The 25827-nt window shown below is 35.6% G+C and overlaps 2 protein-coding genes across 7 annotated transcripts in view; one reads left to right on the forward strand and one right to left on the reverse strand.

Annotated features, from left to right (window-relative positions):
• The window catches only part of RALGPS1 (Ral GEF with PH domain and SH3 binding motif 1), a 118945-nt gene that overhangs the window by 28881 nt on the left and 64237 nt on the right, over positions 1–25827 (forward strand). For 5 of the 6 annotated variants that reach the window (XR_011089193.1, XR_011089192.1, XM_068657093.1 and 2 more), the window contains exon 11: positions 17586–17666. The exons of the other annotated variant lie outside the window; for it this stretch is intronic. Coding sequence is in view for 3 of the 5 variants with exons in the window: in XM_068657093.1 (XP_068513194.1) it covers positions 17586–17666 (81 nt within the window). In the remaining 2 variants the exon portion in view is untranslated. The remainder of the gene's footprint in view (positions 1–17585; positions 17667–25827) is intronic. 6 annotated transcript variants of the gene reach the window in all.
• On the reverse strand, positions 1996–24278 carry ANGPTL2 (angiopoietin like 2). The gene is made up of 5 exons (XM_068657100.1): positions 23761–24278; positions 13771–14627; positions 4572–4765; positions 4113–4383; positions 1996–3638 (listed from the first exon to the last, which is right to left on the reverse strand). Exons 2-5 carry the CDS (start codon positions 14576–14578, stop codon positions 3439–3441), a joined length of 1473 nt encoding a protein of 490 aa, XP_068513201.1. The 5' UTR covers positions 14579–14627; positions 23761–24278; the 3' UTR covers positions 1996–3438.

A 25827-nucleotide genomic window follows, 5' to 3' on the forward strand; every position in this document is an offset into this window, starting at 1 on the left:
ACAGCATGAATACTAGCACAAATTCCTGAGGATAATAGCCAACACTGTTCATGAAGAATATTTTTATTAAATGCATTTGACAGTTGCTCCTTATGGCTATGCTTACAAAATGTGTAGAAAAAATGATATTATTGCAACCTCCATTAAATAATTTGAGGTTTGAAGGAGCATTTAGCCTATCAAAAGAAAGTATTAAAAGGGGAGTGGTTTCAGTGATTATATATTTTCTGGGGGAGGGAGACTGTATTAGGTATGGAAAAGCTTCTCTAATCTGTCTGTTTAAATGAACAAGGAGGCCAAGTAGATGTAGGTTAGAAATAAATAGTGAATTTATAACAGTGAAGGAGAGTGACAAAGTCTGAAAATTTTTAGAGTTCACAACCTCAGGCTACAATATAAGATTAATATATTCCTTACTGTAGTAAGGGATAATGTATAGTAAATAGGTATATAGTAACAAGAAATATTGTTTAAAACAACTATGTTAAAATTCCCAACACTTGTTTTTCTTTTCAGACGAATTTTCTAAATTTAAAATAATAATTAAAAAATAACTTGTGGAATCAGCAATGCTGTGGTCTAGAACATTGGAACTGTTTAGTCACGGGTTACTCTAAGAAATAACAGTAGTCATGTTGTTTTGAAAATTCCTGGGTGCAGTGGCTATCTACAGCTTGTTCCTGACATTGTATTTTCTATAACATACAGGTAACAATGTAAAAGATCAAATAAAACAAAGATATGTAAGTTGTGTTGCAACTTAAATTTTTTTCTGATTTTCTTTTTTTTTTTTTTTTAATCTCTTGGAATATGACAATGGGGATAGAGCTAAAAACTTTGATAATAGAATAGTTTCACGGAAGAACTTGTGTGAAACTTGTGTGTAACAGAGTTGTCTTCTGAAGTAACTTAACTCTTGTGAGCTTTTTCTCTAAATGCTGGAAGGGGAGCCCCACTGTTTAGTATCTGATACAGTGATAAAGTATTAGTTACGGCATTTTCCTTATTGCTCAGAAAAAGGTAAAGATATTTCAAAAAGTTTGAAGAGCAACATTTTTAGGAGGTTTGTAGTTGAAGGTTGAAGTTGAATATTTCTACAGTACTTTTTGAAATGAGTGAGGAATAGAAAAGAATTGAAGCTGTCAAAACTCTTCTCTATTGTACCGCAGTTCTGTCTTTCTGTCTAAAGTCAACTGTTGCGCTTTTGCTAATGACAGGAAAATGTTTTGTATGTGACTTTTAGAAAATGTAGTGTAATCAGAGACGTACTTTGGGGTGCGATGAAACAAGAATGCATTTGAAAGAGTTAGAAGTAATTACAGAAATATGAGGAAAAATGACCTTTCATGGTGGTGAGATGGTAGATCCTAGTGCAAAGCGATTTCTACTATGTATGTGAATTTGAAAAAAAAAAAAGTGCATTGTGAAATTTTGCAAATCTTTGATTCAGACAGTATACTTGCAAATAACTTGTTTCACTAAATAATCTGTAAATTCCTTATGTATGATTATTTTTGATGTGCCAGCCTTTATCTTAAAAATATAAATAGCATGTTAAATGTTGTGTATTTTTCTACTGGTGGCTTATCTGATCAAGTCTTAGATAAATTATGAAATAATGATATGATCCTTATTGGTGTCTTACTGTGATGGTCCACATTGAGCCAAGCAAAGCTTGAATTTCATGAATAGTGTCTATATAATAACATACACAACTCTTTCCAATGTGTTTAGTTTCTGTAATCCTGTGTCTTTAAAAGATTGCCTACAACATTTGTGGAAAGTATTTCATTATGATGACAATAGGCTTTTTTAATACATGACAGAATCTAACTTATTAGGTACAACCAGACATACTGTTTTTCATTCATTATTCTGCTCCTTTCCTTACCTCCTCTTCCCATCCCCAGTTGGCTTGAATGTGTCAGATACTCTGTGAAATTGATTATGCTTTTCTGCAAGTAACCTGAACTAAAACAGGATGAAATCTGAATATTTCAAAATAACGTTTGTTGCTTTATTAAAAGAGTACAATATTACAGGGGTGATCTAATATATTAAAAACCCTACTTTGTTATATACAACACATGCTGCTTCACACACCAGTTTAATGCACATCATACCTTTGTAAAGAATTCATGAGGTAATAAGGGAAAAAGTGTGCAAACAGATGTCCAAACACATTAAGTGTCTTGCAGGCTTACTGAGAAATATATTGAAATTCCAGGGGTTTTTGCTTTCCCTCCTTCTTACATGCATTCTTTAACTTACATTTTTCATGGTAATTTCCATTTTGAAAGGTGTGTTAATAACAGTCTGTTCTAGAAACCTACCATGGAAGAATATTAGAATTATGCCAGTCAGTATGTCATAGTTGTGACTAAACTCTAATTATAGATGAGTAAAATGTTATAATAATTTGACAATAATATAATTGTGAAATATGGCAAATAATAACTGTTCTTGGCTATAGGTAGCTTCTTTATATAATTTTCGCCTATTGGCTAAGAATATTTAATAGCTTATATAGTGGTATCCATCATTTGCCTGCAAAGTTGGATAGTCCCTTTAATTTATATCCAGCCATTTCTGACTAGAGAGCCTACACAGCAGGTAATGACTGAAGTCAGGTACAAAATATAGTATAATATGACACGTTGGCTATACAGTATCCATAGTAAATCTGGGTTTATTTCCCTGTGCAGGTAGCTAGTTCATTCTGATTAGAAAAATGATTAAAGTTTTCCATCTAAAACGTTTTAATCAAATGCCAATTCTAACTTGTAGGAACTGATTACTAAAATGCTCAAAGTAAATAGGAAAGACTGAATTTATTATGACAGTAATGGTTTGTGCATCTGTTCACAAACTCAAGTTATATAGTATTAATTTTATTCATGTCAGTTAACAAAGATTAAATTAAAATAACCATACTAATATACCAGATACCTAGTTCAAAGGATGATTTCCTGTGTCTAGTGATTGCTTATAATAATAATAATAGAACTCTTGCTGTACAGTTTGTAATATTTCCTGTATTTGAGAATATTTATATATAATATAACATCCAAAAATATTTAAATGTTGTGGCAGTATTTTTACCATCCAAACTTAATTTACAGGGAATAAAAAACAGAAAATGTATCTACAATCCATTTCAATTGTCAGTTGTAAATGGCTTAATATAACTACTTCTAGTACAGAGAAGCGTTCTGAATGTTATGTTGTTTTGGTGTTGTTGTTTTTTACTTCAGCTTTTCTTTCCCTGGAATGATTCTTGAAAATAAAATATACAAGCCCTCACATCTTAGCAATAAATTTACAGTATCTTACATTCCTCATTTCTGAAATAATTCCAGGTGCTAACAGTATAGTTATACATCCTTTTTTAGATCGAGAAAGGGGAAAAAAAAAAAAAAAAGAGCGAGAAAAATTATCTCAGTGGAATGTGTTGGGATTAGGTCTTATCATCATAACAACTTTCTTTAGTGAATATGATCCCCCCCGGAATTCAGCCCAGTAAACACCATCCTGATACCGGCTGCGGTAATGTCCTCCACGATACCAAACTCCATTGAGATTTGAATGAGCACATGCATTGTACCACCATCCTCCCTTTTGGTAATGAGCACAATTACCTGTAAAAGAAAGCTACGATTCAGTCTTAGGAAAAATTTAAAAATCTTAAAGCACGCAAACAAGCCTAGCACAAAATGTACTTTTAACTGTGTATTTAATTTGTAGGTACTGTGCAGTGCAAGGTGCTGCTTCTTCAAGAACCAAGTCTTAAGTTCTACAAATGGACTCATTAACGCTACTATGCTTTGATGGAAAATCTGGTTGCATTATTGTCTCAAATAACCTTAATGTATGTTACAGAGCTGCATTTAACTAATAAATATTTCAGTGAGAGTGAGAATTCTTAATTCAGTTAGTACATATAAGGGTTGACACATCAGTTTGTATTTCATAAGTTACTAATTGACAACTCTAAAATACAATTTCATTTTTATTTTTTTGTCTACAGCTGCACTTTTTTATTTAAGAAAACAAAACAAACAAGCAAAAAAAAACCAACGAAGGCAAGGAAACCAAAAGGGGGCCTTTTGTACCTGTGTATACATCGTGGTCCCGGTCCAGTGTGGTGAACTGTTTACCATTGTGCCAAGTGAAAGAATCTCCTGCATTTCCATTGTAGCGTCCCAATCTCAACTTGTAATACTCACTTTCTGGCTCTAGTCTGAAACTAGCATACTCAGCAAATACTTTCCGACCTGACCAGTCTTCCATTGTTATGAGCAGTTTGTAGTTGCCTTGATTTGTTAGCCAATAAATATTTTCTAAACCAAGCCAGTATTCTCCATCTATATTACCAAATCCTTGCTGCAAAGGAAGCAAGAGAAGGGCGTTAATATTGTGCATATGTTTTAACGGTAAATCTGAGTGTATTCTTAAGTGGAAAACAAGTTCCTTTTTAAGAAATCTATTGTGAAAACTCTAAAATCATCTTTTAAATTAACTTTACCAATAATTTTTAGAGGGTGGAAAACAAACTGCTCACTTGTCCTAACCTTGTATGTCTCCCAGTTCCTGAAAAAGTTGACAGACCCATCCAGTCTTCTCTGAATGACTGTCCAGCCACCAGGGTCATGCCGTTGATCACACCAGACCTGCATAAGTCGGTTTGTGTTTTCTGGTTTTACAAGATAGATAGAGCTTGTATCATGGCCATCTTCTAATGCTTGTAGGCAATCTCTCCAGGGCCCTGTGTCAAAACAGAAGGACTCTGCAGTCAAAATGCAACTGAGTATAACTTTAATGCAGAGCAGTGTTTGAATGGGTAGCATGTTTTCACACTTTACACAGTATGTTTGCTTCAGCTGAATAGTGCATTTCTTTTTTCTCCTATTGAAGCTTTAGTGTCCACTCAGTGTTTGCAAACAGATTACTTTGCTGTAACTTTTTTTTTCTGGAACACTTCACAATGAAATAATGATATGGGTAGATTTTCGTTTAAGGCTACTGAAGTCTAATAACATTGGTCATATTTTCAAAGAAACTAAATAGGAATTACTCTGTAGATATATATTATTATCATTCTGTTTTCTAAAGGGAAATAACTTTGACTTTATTTCCGTCTTGGAGATTTTGAGCTTTTTAAATCGCCAAAAATGTAATGAAAATAAACAGTGGAATCAGCAACATAAAACATGAATGTAGGTTACTGCTGTCACTAATAAATGATAATACACTAAACAAAATTAAAAAATCAGATTCATAACATGGAATGTGCACTTATACAGTGAGAGATTTTTAGATAAATGAGGTGATTTAAAATACTTTAAAATACTTCGCATTCATGGAAGTTAAGATAGTGCTCTTTCCCATTTTCAGGAGAATGGATTTTTTGTTTCCCTGAATTTAGTAGACTCTTTATAGAGCATTGTCATTTTGAAAGTGTCTTTTGTTCATTATTTTATTCCTGTGGGGAGATAGATTCCATGTTAACAAGTATGAGAAATTTAGATACGAACAATTCATTAGTCTGTGATGATAACTGCACTTAGAAACTTCTAGATGCTTTGCTACTACGCTCATACCTGACAAGCAGTCAACAAAGAATCCTCAGGGTTAGAGACCCTTGTTTTCCATGCTGAAGGAGGAAGGCTTGTCAGATCTTCTGTCAACAGTCATACTGAAGCATGTATTGCTATTAAGAGTAACCTCTTTTAAATTAATTCAGTTCCTTTACCCTTTTTCATAATCCAGTGTCCAACAATGGAAGTAGTAGAGCTAGCCTTATACTTAGTAAATGAAGTAGTAATAAATGTTTCATAGGAAAAATTTTGGTGTTTGGGGAGCTGGTTTGTTGTTTGTTTGGTTGTTGTTTTTTGTTTGTTGGTTTGTTTTTGTCTTTTTAACTGGCTAATAAAACATCAGTGCACCAGGAGGCAATCCATTTCTTTGGTGTGTGGTATTGCTGTGTTCTTGTTTCCTTAGTCATATTCACAGAATGCAATTAGGGTGCTGCTGCTAAGCCCATTTTCTAATTCTGTTGTACCCAACTGTTCAGATTTCTGGAAGTGCAGATGTAGATAGAGTATTCTGTGACACAGTTGGATGGTTTTATTGTGAGTGGTGGAAAGAGATAGAGGTAATGAATGATGGTAATTTAAATTGCTCTTGTTTATTTTATCACAACGTGTATGTAGTGGCCCATATTAAAAAGAGCAACTGTAGTAGTATTTTGAATTCTGTAGCTGTATAATTACTTACATACTTTTTTTTCCGGGGGCTTATTGTGGCCCATCTCTTCCAGTGGCTTCTTTTACAGGATCTTAATTTTTTTTCACTATATTTTTAAGAACATGTGACATGAATGTGTGTTCAAATGATTGTTATCTAAAAGAGATTGGAATACTTAAAATACTCTACAATTGGAAATCACAATACTTTGATAAATAGTTTTGTCACTTATTAAACTGTCTGAGATATCTACAGTATTTGGACCCTCATTTCATGCATCTTGATGGAAGAACATCTTCAGCATGCTTTTCTTTTTTCCAAGTTGTGATATAATCACAACTAAAATGAGAAGAAATGTAGTATGTGCCACTATCCAACTATCCATCGCTTTATTCTTCTATCTGTACTGTATAGTTTGTGTCTATGCATACTGACATTCCACATGCAAAATTACACTTATGTCCTCTAACTTCATTGCATTTTTTATTTTATAAGTATTTTCTGCATATTCTGTATGTTTTTACCAAATACTTGCACTTGCTTTTCCTTCTAATTAACCTTTCTACCTTATTTGTAAGTTATCGTAGTAATGAAAGCAATTCAGTTAAACCAAAATAATGAATATTAGCAGATTTATTATGAGAATGATTAACAAAAACATTACAGTACATAGCTGTCTATAGGAATTCTCGGATCTTATGTTCCACTTGTCAGTTCTAGCCTCGAAAATAAATGCCACATTGTCTGTAGATTTTTATTGTATGGCAATGTAAGCTTCTTGCTAACTATTTTGAATTACCTACTTCTAACTATCTCTCTATCTGTTGGGAATAGAATGTATCAGATAATATAACAAGGTTTTGGAATTTGTTGGTAACAGCTTTTTGATAAATGCATAAAATGGAGAAACAGACAAAATAGAGTGCAAGCCATATTAAGTTTAAACCTAGCAAGTAGGGACGAACTGGCAGAAAATCTGAAATAGAAAGCACTGTGGGCAATCTTCTGAATGTGAAATAATGGAATCTGCAATTCTTAAGAAAGAAAAGAAAGCAAAACAAAGAAAATGAGCTCACATATAACAGACTTAAGCAAATTCAGAGAGCGAGAAAATCCTTTAGAAAAATTAGTCCAACAAAAGAGTTTAGAAGTTCATTAAAGAGTGTCTCTTGAGAACACTACAGTGGATTTTGCTACTGTATAAGGCTAGGAAAAATAGTAAGAAATTGACCTGGCTAGATCATGAATTTTCCAGTAGCTTTAAAAATCTGAAGAAAGCTCAGACAAAATAGTTGCTAGGTCAAGGTACAAGGAATGACCCTTTGTTGCTTTTGTTCTTAAATAATTAAAGACTACAACAGTATTAAGTCCAAGATAACAGAAAACATTGACTTACTATTTTATGATGAAGACTATCTGTCAACAGATTAAAATAAGATGCCATGTAATACTGTTATTCTATTTTGCTTCAATTTTTATTTTTGAATAGGTCAGGTGTGGTTAGATGGTTAGTACAATTAGGAGCTTTGGCAAATTTTAGAACTTTAGCCACAGTATAGAAAGGATTGGATACAATGTACATGGATTTTCTTTCAGTGGCTGGACAGTTGTGGCAGGTTGTTTCATGGGTTGTTGTCCACAGTTGTATTTTTTTTCCTTCTTTTTCCCTAATTCATTCTAGACATCAGTAGAGCCCCGCAGGGTGTAAGAGAGGGTGGCGAGGGCTGGCTGCGAGGCTGCCAGGGCAGGAGTTGGACTTGATGATCCTTATGGGTCTTTTCCAACTCAGGATATTCTATGATTCTAATTGTGGGGAGGGGCTTTGAGATATGTTTGGAGAACAGAGAACATCCTGGATGATGAGGAAGAGGTATTTTATGTTCCTTGCCTACTGAAAAGGTGAGAGAGGAAGGGAGTAGAGAAGGATATCCTGGAAATGAAAGACTGAGTAGCTTAACTTCAGTAGATGGGCATTTCCTTGAACAAATCAAACTGTTGTAAACTAAAAAATGAGAGAAATGTTTGTGTGGATTTGTACAGAACAAACATGAAATTTCTTTTTCTGATAAGTTACGTAGACAAGGGGAAAATAGCATATGTCATAGATAAGGGAAAAAAAAATAGCACATGTCAAATCAAATTGGGAATGGACCTCTGGAGACCAAAATGAAAGATGGCTAGAAAAGCAGTACTGCCTCAGGCGAGGATCATGGGGTTCTATAGTACTGCAAGTTGATTGTGAGTCAATAACATTTCACTTTGCAAAAAAGGAAAATGCTATGTGAAGATAGAAGAATAGAAGAGTTACTTCATATGCATAGTACCTTTGTTGTTCTATGTGATAGTAAAACCAGTTTGAGTACTTAAAAGCACAAGCAGAATGTGAATGAGTTTTCAACAGATTTTAACAGGTCAGGTAAAGTCTGAAAAGAATGTTTGAAGGATAGATATTCCACTTCCAGAAAGTTAGAAAAATTATAATACTGTTCTTCCATATATTAAAAAGAAATAGATGCTTTTCTATGTCTGCTGTCCATAGGATGAATAGTTGTAGACTTAAGATACAGCAAGGGAATTTGTTTTTCCCTGATGAATTGTCTAATCTGGCAGTAAACTCAGCTGGGATTGGAAATATATCATGTAGCAAGGTTGTAAATCTCCATTATTAAGGTTATACAAAAATGGATTGGAGATGCATCTGTCAGAAATGAAAACTTTCTGCTTTGTGGGAAAAGCCAAATATCATCTTCAGATTCATTTCAGCCAGATTTTATTTTAATAATCTTCTGTACTTCTCCCTTCGTATTTCTGTCACTGACTCAAAAGATGGACTTCTGTTAAATTTGTGGATAATAGATCCAGAAAAGCAAATAATAAACTTTTGGAAAATAATGAGTAAATCAATGAGAATGTTACATGAAAGAGAATTATATAGCAACTCTCACCAGCCCTAGAACACCTTACCAGAAAATACTGGGCTAAGTCGACAGATAATAGAATCATAAAATCATTAAGGTTGGAAAAGACCTTCGAGATCATCTGATCCAACCAGACCCCTATCACCAGTATCACCCACTAGACCACCTCCCTAAACACCATGTCCAACTTTTCCTTAAATACCCCCGGGGGCAGTGACACCGCCCTGCCAGCCTGTTCCAATGTCTGACTACTCTTTCTGGAAATTAGAACATGTTTCTTTTCAACCTAAACCTCCCCTGGTACAACTTGAGGCCATTCCCTCTTTTCCTAATCATTAAAGTGACTATCCTATCATAGAATCATAGAATGGCTTGGGTTGGAAGGAACCTTTAAGATCATCTAGTTCCAACAACCTGCCATAGACAGGGATGCCACCCACTAGATCAGGTTGCCCAGGGCCTTGTCGAACTTGCTCGTGAAAACCTCTGGCGTGGGAGGTCTGCAGATTCTCTGGGCAACCTGTTCCAGTACCTCACCAACCTCCAAGTGAAGAATTTCCTCCTAACCTCTGATCTAAATCTTCCCTGTTTCAGTTTCAAAGCATTCCCCCTTGTCCTGTCATTGCCTGAGCAAAAAGTTGCTCTCCAACTTTTTCATAAGCCCCCTTAAAGAATTGAAAAGTTGCATTAAGGTCACCCCGGAGCCTTCTCTTCTTTCGGCTGAACAGCCCCAGCTCTCTCAGCCTTTCTTCATAGGGGAGGTGCTCCAGCCCTCTGCTCAACTTTGTGGCCCTCCTCTGGACTCGTTCTAACAGCTCCACATCCTTCCCATGCTGCAGGCCCCAGACCTGGACGGAGTACTTCAAGTGGGGCCGTAGAAGGGCAGAGTAGAGGGGGGACAATCCCCTCCCTTAACCTGCTGGCGCTCTGTTGATGCAGCCCGGGATGCAGTTGGCCTTCTGGCCTGCAAGTGCACACTGCTGGCTCATGTCAAGCTTTTTGGCCACCAGAACCCTCAAGTCCTTCTCTGCAGGGCTGCTCTCAATGAGTTCTCCCAGTCTGTCCTCATGTCGGGGGTTGGCCCCACTCAGGTGCAGCACCTTGCACTTAGACTTGTTGAACTTAATTTAGGTTAATGTGGGCCCACTTTTCTAGCTTGTCCAGGTCCCTTTGGATGGCATCCCTTCCTTCTGTTGTATCAACTGCACCACTCAGCTTAGTGTCATCTGCAAACTTGCCAAATGTGCAATTGATCCAGTTGCCTATATCATTGATAAATATATTAAAAAGTACCAGTCACAAGGGCAGTACTCTCCTGATATATCCTCTACTGTATCAATTCAAATAAATTATAGTAGATGTGTTTTTCTCCTTTTTTTTTTTTTTTACATAGTGAAAATTCCATGATTCATGATTCTAATGTTCTGTGGTTCTGTACTGGGTCTGGCTGCGATCAATTTAACTTCACCCACGGCAGCCCACACAGTGCTGTGCTCTCCACATGTTGCTGGAACTGACTTGGTATCACACCACACACACCCTCCAAAATCCAGTAGACTGAGGGTGGGCAAGAGGTGGGGAGGGGTCATCACCAGGGCAACTGACCTAAACTGTCCAAAGGGACATTCAATGCTATATGATGTCACGCTTAGCAATAAAAGCTGGGGAAGCAGGAGAAAGGGAGGCTCTTGTTATGGAAATGTCTGTCTTCTCAAACAACTGCTATGTGTATTGAGGCCCTGCTTCCCCAGGCTGTGGCTGAACATTGTTTGCTGCTGGGAAGAAGAGAATAATTGTTTCTCCTTTTGGTTCTGTGTGGCCTTTGCTTTTGTTTCATTAAACAGCACCTATATCAAACCCAAGCTTTTCTTTCCTCCATCTCATATTCTTCACCTAGCCCTGCTGATGAGGGGGAGTGAGAGCAGTTGAGTGGTAACTAGCTGCCCATCGGAGTTAGACAACAATAGGTTTTGCGTGACACAGTGCAAGCTATAGCCAGTTCATCTTTGGCAGTGTTGTAAACTGACTACTTTGTAGGAAAGTCAGGTTGAGATTTTCTGTGGACTGAAACACCTCCTCAAGTTTCTTTTGTTGGGAAAATTTCCACGGAGAAATAAGTTATGTGTTTGTGTTTTTATTTTATTTATTTATTTAACGGCAATTACTATATTTGATAAATCTAAAGAGTTTGATAGGTTATTTGAAGTAAGTTGCAAATAGCCTTGAAGTATATGCTATGTGCATCTCACATACATTATTTCATGCCTTAGTCTGTGGTATGCCTTTTTTTTCTGAAGCAAGTGCATGTTGCTCCAATGCTAAAAATAATTAATAATAATAATAATAATAATAATAATAATAAAATACTTCTCTTGTATTCCCAATTCAGGACACATAAAACATGAACTATGTTCTTGAAATATGTGGAACCATAGGTGCAAGTGGATTCTTTACCTGTGATTTACCAATCATCTAGATTAATTGAACTCTGATTTCCAATGCTTTCATTCTTGCTTATGGCAGAACTCTTAAGAGAGTAATAACAGCTATATAATGTTCCATATTATTGTACCACTTGCTTCCCTTTCCTCCTGTCTTAGAGTGCAAGTGCCCTTTGCAAGTACAACACAGATGTATTCCGTTCTGGATTTATACAAGCACAGAAGTTATCACCTGCTAGATTTAAAAACTTAGAATAGCTTCATAAATGTTTACACAAAGTGTCAAACCCCTTCAGATGTCATGAATTATAGCAGTTCAATCTTGGGCACAAGTAAGTAATATTTAAATCATTGACTGTCACTTACTAAGAATTTTCTGCAGCTCCTTCGTCTCAAACATTTGGTATAAACTGATTTGTCTTGGTAAAGTAACACAGGAAAAATCCATGGGACTAATGTGTTTAAATCTGTTAGGTATTCAAAATACATTTTTTTTTAGCTTTTTTTTTGTTTGTTTTACAACAGGTATATTAAAATTATGTTGACCTCCTCCTCCGAACATGCTATAAGACTTGATTCAGATTGTTGATGTGGGGAGTCTTGTATGGAAGGCTGTTGGGGTTTACTGTAGCATTCTTTGACTAATTAATCTTAGCCTGATTACCTTTTTTCCCTGGCGTTGACAAGGCTACTAAAATTTCTTTATATTAAAAACAATAATAAAAATATAATACCCAGGACTTTAACTATTTTCCTTTTTATTTGCTATTCATGTAAAGCAAACTGACTCCATAACCAACATGATAAAAATATGTCTGTAAAATCACAGAATCTCAAAACAGCTGTGACTAGAAGTTAAGGACCTAAAACCTTGAGAGCAAGAGTGAACATAACCTCTTCCTATTTTAAGAAAGAATTAAGAGCCAAAGGTTCAGGGACTGTGAGGCTATCTGCATTAAGAACAGATAAAATATTGTTTTCCAATTCTGCTGTTGTCAGTTTTATTCATTCCTGGCCTAAGAAGGTGTTTTAGCTGGAGGTAAAGTTTGAGATAGTTCTAAATTCTGCAAACAAAGACTCAATAACAAGAACTGAAACAATCGTAAAATCAGTGTTTGATACAAAGTCGCTTATTACCATTTCCTGTTCTTAAGGAGAAGGCACAATAAGGTATAAAGGTAAAGATTGTGTTAGAATATAAATTCATTTCATGAGTGGTTCATCCAAAAGTCCCATTTGCTTCACTGGGAGTGTCTCCATTGATTTTGATTAACTTATTAACTCCAATGGAATACCATATATAGATCCAGTGGCAACTATTCACAAGAATTCAAATACCAAATGTGACTTGAATTTGGACAAAAGTCTAAAAATAATGTTTAACACTCCAAATTCAATGCAATCTCTCAAACTATTCCAACATCTCGCCCAGCTACTCGTATTTTCCATTTTCTATCTCCTAATAAAAGCTTTGGAAATGAATCAAACTAGTAATATTCCCATAATGTAAAGAATGTCAGGCTTTAACAAGCTGAAATTTGAAGCCTAATCTATCATGTAGATAGAACTCTGTCCAAAAAATCAGGTGATCAGGTGCTAAAATAAACAGTAGTTTAAATATTCTAGATAGTCATTAGTTATATTTACCTTTTCATACAATGTCAGTTTTTGAGGTATTTTGTCATACATTAGCATGTATTTTTAGATCATGTTTAATAATTTGTACCAATAACAAATCTGGAAGCAGTATAACTGTTTTTCAGAGATGGGCTTAAGATCGACTACTGTAGTATAACCAGTAAAACAATGACTGAAGAAGTTCCAAATGATTGTAGTGGACTTTTTTATACTCTAAGGAAGAGGAGTAGGACTTTGTGGCAAACGGTGTTAAAGTACTTTTGTATCTACTAGCAGCCACAAGTCCAGTGCTCCACTGAAGTCCAGTCCAGTCATGCTACTACATTTTGGCTTTATGATCTCCCAAAGGGCTTTTGCTGTTTGTACAGTTGGTTCAGTCAGCTCGATATACGCAGACTGTGTCAGATCTAAGAATCTCAATCAGTTAAAAATCATTTATTTTGCTGGATAAATTATTTGCATTTTCTTATATTACGATGTTTCCTACTACTTATTATTAGTGTAGACATATCAATAATATTACTTACCAGATGGTTTGTCAGTTGAAGTTGGAATACTAGTTACTGCAGGCATGGTTGGTAAGGTAGGTGGCAGAACCTTTGGATTCTGATCGCTCTGAATCTCATTAGTAGATATCTGGTTAATCAGGCGATTGTAAGTAGGAGGGTGGTACGCTTTGTTTGGTGGCTGTGGAGTTTGTGGAAGAGGCTTTATGGATGGCATTCTCTGACAGTGTTCTTCTAGCTGGGCAATTATTATTGACTGATTATTTGCAATTGACATCAAATGTTGGTACTTGTACTCTAAGTCTTTGTATTTGTTTGCAAGTTGCAACATGTCTGCAGTTTGGTTCAAAATCTTATTCTCAAGTTGGGAAAGTTCTAAGGCATTGTCCCGTTTCCGGATAATTTCATGTAGTAACTGCATATAGAGTTGTGTGACACGAGAGTTCATATTTCTGCTCTCTTTTCTTAAGAGCTTGACCTCATTAACAATCCCACCATCTACCTCCACCAATTGCTGGAGAGTTTCTATTTGTCTCTTTTGTTTAAGAAGTTCATTGTTAAGTAACTGTAATTCCTGTTTATTTACCCGGTTTTCAAGTAGAACCTCAGGTTCTTTAGAATTGACACAAATGGCACCTGTTACTCTCTGCTGAGGTACAATAAAGGTGTAAGTGCATTTGTCCTGTGTGTCACTGGAACGTTTATATCTGTTCATATAAATGAATTCTTGTTCTTTTTCTTCATCATTGCCTTCAAATTCCTGTGTTTTGCTTGCAGCAGTTCCCACAACAGCTATAAGCATTAAACAGATGAATCTTCTTGTCATCATGATCCTCTATTTATGGTTAAATATTCTTCTTCAAAGAACTTCGTAAAATCTGTTTTAAAATAAATTTAACAGTAAGTAACATATTGGAAATCTGTGCAAGCTTTTTAAAAAAATAAATAAATACAAGATAATCTGTTCTAAAACTGACGATAGAATATTACATAGTATTTAGAATCACAGAATCATAGAAACACAAGGTTGGAAAGGACTTACAAGATCATCTGGTCCAACTGTCATCCTATCACCAATACTACCCACTAAGCTACTAAATCATATCTCACAGTACCTTGTCCAGGCGCTTCTTGAACACTGCAAAGGACAGTGACTCCACCACCTCCCTGGGCAGGCTGTTCCAGTGTCTGACCACTCTTTGAGAGAGAGTTTTTCCTGATGTCTAATCTAAATTTCTCTAGGTGCAACCTATGGCCATGTAAATTAGCTTGTCTGTGAAAAAAAGAGATAATTTTCTTGTCCCATATGAGCTCATGTCAGCTAAAGAGGGCATCATCTGGAATAACTGTGCTACACTGTGGTCAAAACTGTAGTTAGTAGTTGCCAGATTATCTAAAGCGTGTCAAGAATCCCAAGAAACCATGTAATAAATACCAGTATTTGAAGAGCCCTTCCTACCAGGCAAGTGCCACAAGTTTCCAAAATTTATGATTTTATTTAAACATATTTATATTTTGTATATTTACAAATATAATCCTTAAAAATTAATATCTTTTAAAACAAACAAAATAATACGACAAGCTTATAGGCAACAGTTCTCTAGGAAACATGAACTTAGCATTGGCAATACTGCCATGAATGCCCTTGTCAGGGAACACTCTTGTATCAGTTGCATAAATACAACCTTGATGTCACGTATTTCTAATAGATTTGTTGGTTAATTTTAACATGCATGTATACATCTATCCTAGTTTTCATAATTAAAAAAAAAAATCCAATATAGAGCTTCTTCAGTGTATAAAGCCTGCTTGATACTTTTTAAAACCAAGGCGGTGTTATCAACATTTTTTTTCTTTGCTTATAAAACTTTTCACATGGAATAACCATTCAGTGTTTAAACGACTGTCATCTTACTGCTTGGTCATCTTTAGTACAATGTAATTTTATAAATGACATGACCTGTGATAGTAACAGCTATGAGAAACTCAAATGAGTCCAGCTGAGCACCACCAACATGGATAGATAGGGGCTAGCAGAGATGACGTATGAGGAGCATCAGAGCAAGCTAGGTTTGTTTAGCCTAGGAGAGGAGGTAAGAGACATACTCCTGCTGTTTTAAGCTGCTTAATGGGTGTTAGTAGAGAAGATGGATTCTTTTCAGAAGGGCACAGTGAAAGTACAAGGGTCAATGGATCCAAATTGCCTCAGGAAAAATTTATTTTGGATTTCAGAAAAGAGTTCCACAATGACAGCAGACAAGGACTGAAGCAGTGTCCTGGTTTCAGCAGAGATAGTTTTCTTCCTAGTAGCTAGTATGGTGTAGTGTATTTTGGGTTTAGGATGAGAATAATGCTGGTAGCACACCAGTGTTTTAGCTGTTACAGAGCAGTGCTTACACAGAGCAGAAAGGACTTTTCAGCTTCTCATACTGCCCTGCCAGCAAGAAGGCCGGGTGTGCACAAGGAGCTGGGAGGTAACACGGCCAGGCCATCTCATCCAAACTGGCCAAAAGGCTGTCCCATACTCTACGGTATCATGCAGAATGATAAAACTTAGGGGGAGTTAGGTGGGGGGGAGGCCACTGCTCAGGGGCATTGGTTGTCAAGTGATAAGCAGTTGTATTGGGCACCACTTGTTCTGTATATTCTTTTGTCATCTTTTTTTTTCCTCTTCCTTTTCTATCCTCTTAAACTGTCATTATCTCAATGCACGAGGTTGGTTTTGTTTTGTTTTGTTTTTTTTTTCCCTCCCCACCCTTTTCTTTTTTACACCTTTCCCCCCCCCCCCTTTTTCTCATTCTCTCCCCCATCCCGCTGTGGGAAGCAGGATGCGTAAATGAACAGCTGTGTGGTGCTGAGCTAAATCACAAGAAGTCACACAAAGAGATGGTGGAATTTCCATTCCTGGAAATATATAAGATTTTGATTTAGGCAAGACACTGAGTGACGTGATCTAATGTTGAAGTTAGTTTTACGTTGTGAGAAGGTGGTGAGGTCCCATCCAATGTGATTTTTTTTTTTATGGATCTAGGCAGCTACTGACTTTTAAGTAATTTTTCTTAGTTCCAAAATAATGATGGATATGCAGGCTTTAATTATTTATACTGAGAAGAGATATGGTTATTAGTCATGGTTATTAGTCATTCACATTTTTCTGTTTTGAAATAAACCAAATACATTTCTGTAAATGCTTTTGTAAATGGTTCAAACAAACGTAAGCATTTGATCATTCATCAAATAAGATCATTCTCAAAGTTTTTGGAAATGTATTTTTGCCTCAGTTTCTTATGCAGTTTGGAATAAGCTTTTTCATTTTGCAAACAGAAGAGCATTGTACTTTACAGAACTTGTCAAGAATTTTGAAAACTCGACAGATAAATGTTTGGGATTTTATATGGTTTCTCTGAGTAAAGGAATGTTATTTGGAACCCTGGAAAATGGGGAACAGAAATTCACCCCAGACAGCAGTAACTTGCATAATCAAGATTTGCATAGCAAGTCACATTTAGAAATCATGGGAGTTTCCAGGCCTTGTATTACAGTATAGATGGACTGTTCTTGCAAATGTCTCTGACACAGTAGGTGTGATATGGGTTTTATTTCAGTGTTTTAATTGAAATACCTTTCTTCCCCTCAAAAAAATGTAACTATTTTTACCCACTGAAAGGAAACTTAATTTTTTTCTCTGAGTTCACTTTTGTCTGTTTACAGCATCTCATGTCCTTATTCAAGCATAGGATTTGGGGTGCACATTCTTTTCCAGGCTGAAGAAATACAGAAGAACTTATAACAGTTTGTTTTTCTCCTTTTTTTTTTTTCTTTTTTTTTTGTTAAAGAATTGTATAAGAAACCTTGGAACAGAGTTCATCAACCTCATCTTAACATATCTGTTCAAACGTTATTTCAAAATTCAGAAGGTAAGCCATCAGTGAATGACATCAGCATGATTAGACCATGCTGAAATGCTTCTCTCTTATAAACTTGTCTGCATATCACCTTTTCTAAGGTGTTCTTACAAGAAAAAACACAGGAAATAAAAGTATGTTGATAAAAGAATGCACCTTTACAATTTGAAGCAAGAAATGTACTGTCTTCAGATGTCTTCCTTCCTGCAGTCTGTTTGTGAAACAATCTCTTAGTTTTATTGCCTTTACTTGTTCATTTTTATAGAAGAAGAAAATACAGAATGAAGGCTATTTGTTACATATTGTGATTGGCTATATCAAATACATTGCATTTTTTCTGTAGCTGGATTCAAGTGAGCTTCATAACCAACATTCTTGTTTGCACAACTCTGAATGATGATTCCTTCAGGGAGAAAAAAAAAAAAAAGCCTGCTAGAACTGGGGCAAGAAGCCAGAGAAGCAGTTTTAAGGAAGGCTTTAATACTTTTGATTTGCTTCCTCATCATTTTTGATTAGGAGACCATAAAATTTTGAGGACATCAGGGTTCCTTACCATGAGAGAGGAAGATCATACTTATTAGATGTATAGCACACTAGCTTTCTGTTTTCTTCTGTTGTACTTAGGACAAGTAATTGCTTGTACTCTTTGTCCTTAATTAGTGCTGCTTCTTGCTGATGATGTTTCTTCCTGTTTCTCTGGTTCAGCCTCCCTCTTCCTCCTTTCCCTCTCCCTAACTCTTCTGGGAGGGAGCTGTATTGCTGAGGCCATGTTCGTCACCGATGTAAAATTCCACTTAAGTATCTGTAGACTTTACAACCTTGCTGTTGCATGGAACAGCATCGTATAAAGACATGTTTGTAGGTTTGGTGTAAATTTTATTTGTTGGAAATACACCATGTCTTTCTCTTATCCTCGTACACACAAACAAAATTTTGCCAATAAACAAGCATACAAACAAAAGCAGAAGTGAAAAAATCATGCTTAGGAAAAAGAAATGGCATTTTAATTACAAATGAAGTAGAACTTCTAATTAGAAAAAAGCATGAGAGTTTGAAGTAATTTCATTTTTAAGATTCTTGCTGTTCAATATTTGTGTACTCCTATAAGCATTTTACATGGAAGTTGGTACAGTTATATTGCCAAACTCATCCTAGTACAGGCCCAGCTAAAATCAAATTTGTGTATGCTTACCCTACTTGGTAGCATATATTATTCTATTCTTTTCTTTTTTTCTTTGCCAATACAACTGCATCTGTATGAAAACTGTTGGCAGCATTGTTGTTATAACCATATCATTTTTCATACTCCTAGCTGGAGTAAGTGCTTTGGTAATAAATAAATCAGGTTGTAGATCAAATGTTGGCCTATTTATGTATATAACTGAAAGTAGATAATAACAATTTGGTTGGTTTGCTCATTCGTTGTTTGCTTAACTGAGGATGTTCCCATGATCTGGTGAAAAAGAGGTAATAAACTTTCTGAAACGGATATTGTATGTTTCAGCTTTTGATTGCTTTTTCCTGTCATTTAAATGGAAAAAGTTAATAAAATCTTTCTTTAATTTTCCTTGGAATCATTTCTGTTTTGTACTCTATCATATTTATATAGGATTTTTGGTTAGTCAAAATGTTTTATCTTTGGATTGTTATGAGTATCTTGAAACTTACAGGTGATACTTCAACAGGAGTTGGAGTATTTTACCATCTGAAATTATATAGCTGTTTCACAGTCTGTAATTTATTACTGTCATGAATCTGAAATAGTGAATTTAAAAATATTTCTACGTGCAAAGTATTACTGTTTGACATATGTTCAGAGTTGTGTTTTTTTAATCAGCTGACCTTAAGAGAAGGTGGCAATGCCAGCACTATGCTTTTTTCTTTTTTATTACGCTACTTGTATAAAAAATGCACATTTAATTGTGGATGTTCCAACATGTGTACTTTTTTCTGTTATTTGTTCTGGTACCGTTCTTCATAGGACCTACCTCATTTTTACAAAACAGACATGCATGTATTTGTATTTAACCATTTCTTTAAGGTTTTATGAAATGTTTTACCTATCCTTGGGACTTCTGTGTACAAATGAGAATGAGGTCATATCTCCATCAGATGAAAGTATGACTTGTAATAATGTAATTAAGTATTGAGTTTCTTTGAAAATGCAACCAGTAACCTTTCAATGCTATGGCTGGTTTTTGTTGGATTTTTTTTTTTTTTTTTAATAAAATAGACGTTTGCAGTATTACTCTGGAAATAAAGTTTTTTATAAAAGCCTCAGTATATGTTATGAACACTTTGGCATGTAGAACTCAAGTGGTTTGTAATGTTGAGTCTTTCAACCATTGAGAGACTAATCTCTTATCCCTGACTGGCTGTAATGTGTTTTTTACACCTACACTCCCAGTGTTCTGCAAAGAAGAGCTGTGAGAACATTTTGGAAAAATACAAAAGTAAAATAATCAGCTCTGTAAATCTTGTGTGAAAGACCTTAACTAAGATAAGCATGGAAAATAATTGTCTAGATTCTGTACCAAAATATAAATTGTATTGTTATGGCTTTTTTTGACAGATAAGGTTCATGAAACAGCCCAGTAAGTAAAAGCTCTGTAACTGCTTCTTGCTGCTCCTCTTGTTTTTCTATAGTAAGCTGTTATTAATCTAGAGGACTGAAGGTATGCAAATGTCACATGCTGAGGTATATAAATGCAGCTTTTGTGTAAATGATATGTGACACTGTATCCACGCTTGGAGACTGCGTTACAGGGAAGACATTTTTCTGTACTAAACCAAGATGTTACATGAGGGGAATTATAGGCACTTCAGAAATAAACTTATTCAGTACTGTGTAGTATAGTTAACTTTACTGCAAAGATAATCTAATTAAGAAACATTTCACCATTGTGGTTTGAGGAGCAACTAATTAAGATCTTATATGATGATGGTAGCAATTCTCACTTACAAACCATGAAAAAACTGTTGTGGTTTTAGTTTTTTTTTTTAGTGTTGCAACTCAGGAGCCAAGTAGGCATTTTCAGTCCATCAGGCATCAGTTATAATAGTCATAAAGAAGGTGAAGGCAGATGTTTCCTACCTGACTTTTTACACTTAAGCAAGAGTGCTCCATCAGCTGTTAAAGTAAAATAGGATTCCTTTTTTTTTAACTTATGGTATCTTTTGGGATAGTAACTATTGTTAAAGCAAAAATGATTTACAGTCATTGTCATTCTTTTCCCTTTAAAAGGCACCCAGAGTATTACATACTTAGAAAAATAATTCCAGTTTGGAGTTTTATTATTTCACTCTATTTTGTGTCTATGTTTTTTTACATCATGTTTTCTTTCTTTTGAGGGGGAGAGAGGAGGGCAGGGGGCATATCAAGTGACTTTCATCTCATTAAAGAGTGAATAGACAAGGTCTAACACTCAGAATTTATTTGCGTCATTGTATGTTGCTCATCCCGTTCTGACTGAAAGCGCTTATAGTCTAGACTAAATTGTTAAGCGTATGCCCAAGTTGAATGCACATATTTAAACTGATACTTCATGGCTCTTTAGAAATACCCAGATAGATGGAAAAATATATATGTGAAACATACAAGATACTCACTTTTTGCATAACACTAGTATTTTCTGACATTTCCCTGTATGGTTGCTTTGACTTAGTAGAAAAAAGCAGCAGTGTTACCCTACCTACAAATGAGTTCGTGTTGCTACATTAAACCACTCTAACAAAATTCAGTTCTGTGGGTTAATTAGTTGTGTTTTTTTTTTGTGTGTGTGTATGTTGGTCATACTTAATGTAATGAGGCTAGCAGTCATTTGATGGTCTGGCTTTTCCTACATAACCCTGCGTGCTGTGGTACCATGCGTTCAGCTTACTCAAGTATTTAGATACATAAATAAAAGCATATTTACAAAAGGCATACTGTTAGATCGTATAACATTTTTGCTTGAAAAGATCAACTATTTTATTTGATTGTGTACTCATGTGTAGTTTGATATTTTTTCATTCTAAAGAAGAAACATGAAAAGCTAACAACAAATCTTCACTGTTTCTTTAACAATATTGTCTAAAAGGATTTTTAGTGTAGGTAGTGCAGTTGTACATTTTAATGGAATTGCAAAAGCAAATGGCGCAAGGTTGTCAAAAGATGTAAATTCCTACTATACAGAGATAAGAAGTGTTTGTTGTTGTTGTTGTTTTGTTGTGATGTCTCCCCCCCTCCCCCCCCCCCCCCAACATCAGTGTTTGCTTCTGCAGAGTCCTTTGATAGTCAGTGTTTGTGGATGTACAGTTAGCTGCCATGTTCCAGGCACCAAGCCAGTACCATTACCTGGATTTCACAACATTATTGTAAAAAGATATATAAGTATGACTTTTCTGAAGTTGCTTTCTTTCTTATTCCCTGCCACTTTTTTCAAAGCACGCACCCATGCACTGTTCGTATTCTCTCTCCCAAATATTCTTTTAATTGGAATTATATTAATCAATCGATTTTTCATGTAGCCTTTTTATTTAATTTGAATTATTCATTTTTATCTCAATTTGAAGGGGAAGGGACTTCCATTAATACAGATTTTCTTTTAGAATTAACTCCTGTAGCTTGATTTTAGGTGAAAATTATTGCTGTGAAAAAGCTGAACATTAAATTTTTTCAGTTTGGTAAAAGGAAGTTCACAGTGAAAGTACTGCACAGTAGTCTGAATGCCACGTGTATTAGGCAAAGTTTTAAAGTTTTGCTTGAACTATAATAGAGGATAGGAAAAGGTTGACACATAGTAAGTAGCATGTAATTTCAATTTTGAAAAGGTGATGTAAAAGGAAGTTTATTTCCAAGTTCATTGGGTGGAGTTATATTTATTTATTTATTTATTTATTTTGTCACTTGTTCTTGGTTCCATTGTGAGCCATGCCACGCTTTTGACAGAAACTAATTAATTGCTTCAGAAGCTTTTATTATAATGCATTCTATACTTAGCTTCTTTGCCCATTTAAATTTTTGTTAAAATCTTGATTCAAAAACTAGCTCATGCTTCTTTAAGGGAAAAAGATATTTTATTTTATTTATTTTTTCTTTACTCTGGGGAATGGATGACTAATGAAACACTTCAGAATGAGGATATCTTAGTTCCTGGAGAACTTTTGTTTTGAAATAGTACCAACTGCTTCAGGAAACTTCAAAGGATTATGTATCCCTTGCTGCCATGTAATATTTTGAAGTTTTTGGCAAAAGTATACGGCCTTTTTAGTTACAAGAAGTACATATTTCCATTCTTGATTACCAAGAGTTTTAGTAATACTGTTTGTGGGTTGTTCTTTTTTCTTTACTAATTTTCCGTTCTAGACATGGAATGTAATTATTGAGAGAGTATTGTTATTATTTCCCTTAACAGCGGCCTCACTTTATTTTTCACTTAATCCAGTCACTACCAAAAAAAATGTTTATGCTGCATGTGTACACGCGTACATGCACTTAGTACATAATAGCCCTTAAACACATTCACATTTTAATAAATGTGATTCATTTTGCTCATGAAGAATAGTAGCTGGACCATAAAGTAAATATTTAATGTTTACACAAAGATACTCATACATGCTATGTTCTGTTCTTAAGTGAAATTTATTTTGTAGACTGTTCTAAAGTTCCAGGAACAATTGTGCCTCTTTTATCAGACATGAGTATAAGAAAGAATAGAGATTTCATCATTTTTAATACAGGTAGCCCTTTAGAAAGGTTATCATTAGAAATTAGTATGTTCTAGAAAGTTTGTTGAAAGGTATCCAGTATTCATATGCATTTGCAGCCTGTTTGAGGAAACATGAAGCCCGAAGTTACATGCAGAATTAAATAAGATAAATTTCATATTCGAGAAAATAATGGCAAGAAGGCTCTTCAGTGCGTGACATCATAAACTATCTCAACTATTTTCACACCTAAATTTGTTTTAAATTTGTGTGAAGTTTTGCTGTTTGTATTAGGGAGCAGTAATGTCTTTGAAAAGCTTACACTCACTCATATGCAAACCAATCCGTCTTTGGACCATCAACATAAAAAAACATATGCATATTTTAAATTTAACCCATTCGTACTATGCATTCTTACCCTGTCTCCTTCGTCTTCTTTCTTCCGTCCTTAGCGTGCTTTCATCAAAGGTTATCAGAACAACTTGTCCGCACGAGTTGTGGCATCTCACTTAGCAGTTTGCGTATCGGAAGTGCAACTCTTTAGTGAACGTAGCCTGGAGTCTACAGCTGCATAGCTTTGTGAACTATACTGAAGTTAGAAAAGCAAATGTCTGGATGATCTATAAAGTTATTTCCTTTCTTTTTCTTTTTTTTTTTTTTTTTTTTAAGATTTTTCTCAGCTTGGCTGTTCAGTCTAAGCCATGCATCTGTACGGTGTTACCGTTGAGGTACAGTAAGACTTTGTCTTGGTGAGAAAGAACTCAGCATTCCGGTTTTAAAATTGTGAGTCCATCATTTCTTGCAAGGCTAAAGCAGCCTTATTTGAACTTCAGCTCCTTTGTGGTAGACCTACATCTGGTGGGGGGGGGGGGAAATAGGCAGGCGTTCAGCAAGCTGACAGATTTTGGTTGGGCAGGCTTTTTTTCCTCCTCCCACGAGTTCAGGGGGCTCCGCCGGTAACAGACGCGCAGGCCCCGCCGCCAGCGGCCGCGGCTGCTCGGAGCCCCGGGGCGGGGCCTCGGCCTCAGCTCGGCTGCTGCAAGGGCCGGGCCGCGTGGGGCGCCTCGGTCGGGGCAGACCTGGGTTTCGCTGTTAGTTGTATTTGCGTGCGGGTTTTTAAATCTGTTTCTGTAACTGAAACTCCTTAACCGTGAGTCACGAGTTCTTGTTCACAGTGCTAAAAACGTGCAAAAGTTAGACCCGGCTAAACTGTTGTGTTGTTGCCGTTGATTGAACAATCGGTGACAGTTTGAAATGGAAGTTATTCTCCTGGTGTGTAAAACGGTTAATCTTTAGAGTTAAGAAGAAATTCTAGAGACCGTGTTTGAGTGCGGTTTCGTTTTTAGGTCAAATGAGATGTTAGAATGTGTAACTGTATAGGATTCGTCCCCAAAATGTCGGAGTGGGGGGTGGCTACTTCCTGCTCGTAAGGCTTTTTACAGTGCGCTCTCTGATGGGAGAAGGAGTATTTTTCATCCAGGCATTGAAGGAGCCTCTGCTAGTTTTTTACTGACGGGTCTTCTTTGATGCTGACAAATACAGCAAAGCTGCTTTATTGAGAGTACCACTAACTTTATTTATTTATTAGCACTTCCTAGGTCATTTCTGTCAGGAAGCAGCATGTTCTCAAACAAAAAGGAATGCAAAATTGTCTGAATTCAAACTAACTCTTATAATAATCTAATGCAGATTGAGAATCCATAATTTGGATGAACCCCAGTGCATTGTTTAATGCTTGCCTGATACTTCTAGTAGTCTAAAGCATGTTTCTCATTTGATTGCTATAAAGTCTTATTCCCCTGAATCTCTCTAAAAATTTGCTGTCACAGAACTTTCTATGTGCAGAATATTTCTGGTCGTTAGGTATTACCTCTGTTTTTAAAAAGAATTTTTAGAATTAATGTAAAATTCATCTTTACAACGTACTTAAAACTTGCTAGGAATCTTGCAAATAAATTAGCAAAATTAAAAGTGAAACTTCACAGAGCAAAGGGTACAAGAAACAATTACAAGAAAGGGGGAAAAGTGTAAAAGCATATGGAATTTCTAGTGTAATACATTTTAATCTGCTTATTTGTCCTTTGACTAATTTCAGTGTTCTCATATTGTTTTCCTCAGTTTCTTCAAAGCCCAAAGATCCTTAAAAGTGCTGGAAAAACTATGAGCAAATGAATTACTGGACCGCATTATAGGTTTCTAAAGGTTACTGACAATTACAGTGAACTGTCTAATTGTTAAGCAGTTGGTAAAAAGGTAGTTTTAAAGGTTGGTAAAAAGGTAGTTTAAAGTCTAAAAGGTAGTTTAAAATGAACTTTGCTCTGTGAAGTTTATAGAATATCTGAATTATTTGGTATAGCACTTGGTGCTTGCCCTTTGGGAAGCATACCAGAGGAATGCCCTTTCCTTGGTTTTGTAATAATTATGAATTAGAGTTTGTTGCTTTTGTCGAAGGCTTTGGGCTTCATGAAATAATTTTCAACACACT

Source organism: Anas acuta, chromosome 20, assembly GCF_963932015.1.
Source record: "Anas acuta chromosome 20, bAnaAcu1.1, whole genome shotgun sequence".
Lineage (NCBI taxonomy): Eukaryota > Metazoa > Chordata > Aves > Anseriformes > Anatidae > Anas > Anas acuta.

Coding starts and splice junctions, on each gene's coding strand:
- ANGPTL2 (XM_068657100.1), bottom strand. CDS start 14,578: ATGATGACAAGAAGATTCATCTGTTTAATGCTTATAGCTGTTGTGGGA. Junction 4,384..4,571: donor GGAACTGGGAGACATACAAG/GTTAGGACAAGT, acceptor CTTCCTTTGCAG/CAAGGATTTGGTAATATAGA. Junction 3,639..4,112: donor GGACCACGATGTATACACAG/GTACAAAAGGCC, acceptor TTTCTTTTACAG/GTAATTGTGCTCATTACCAA.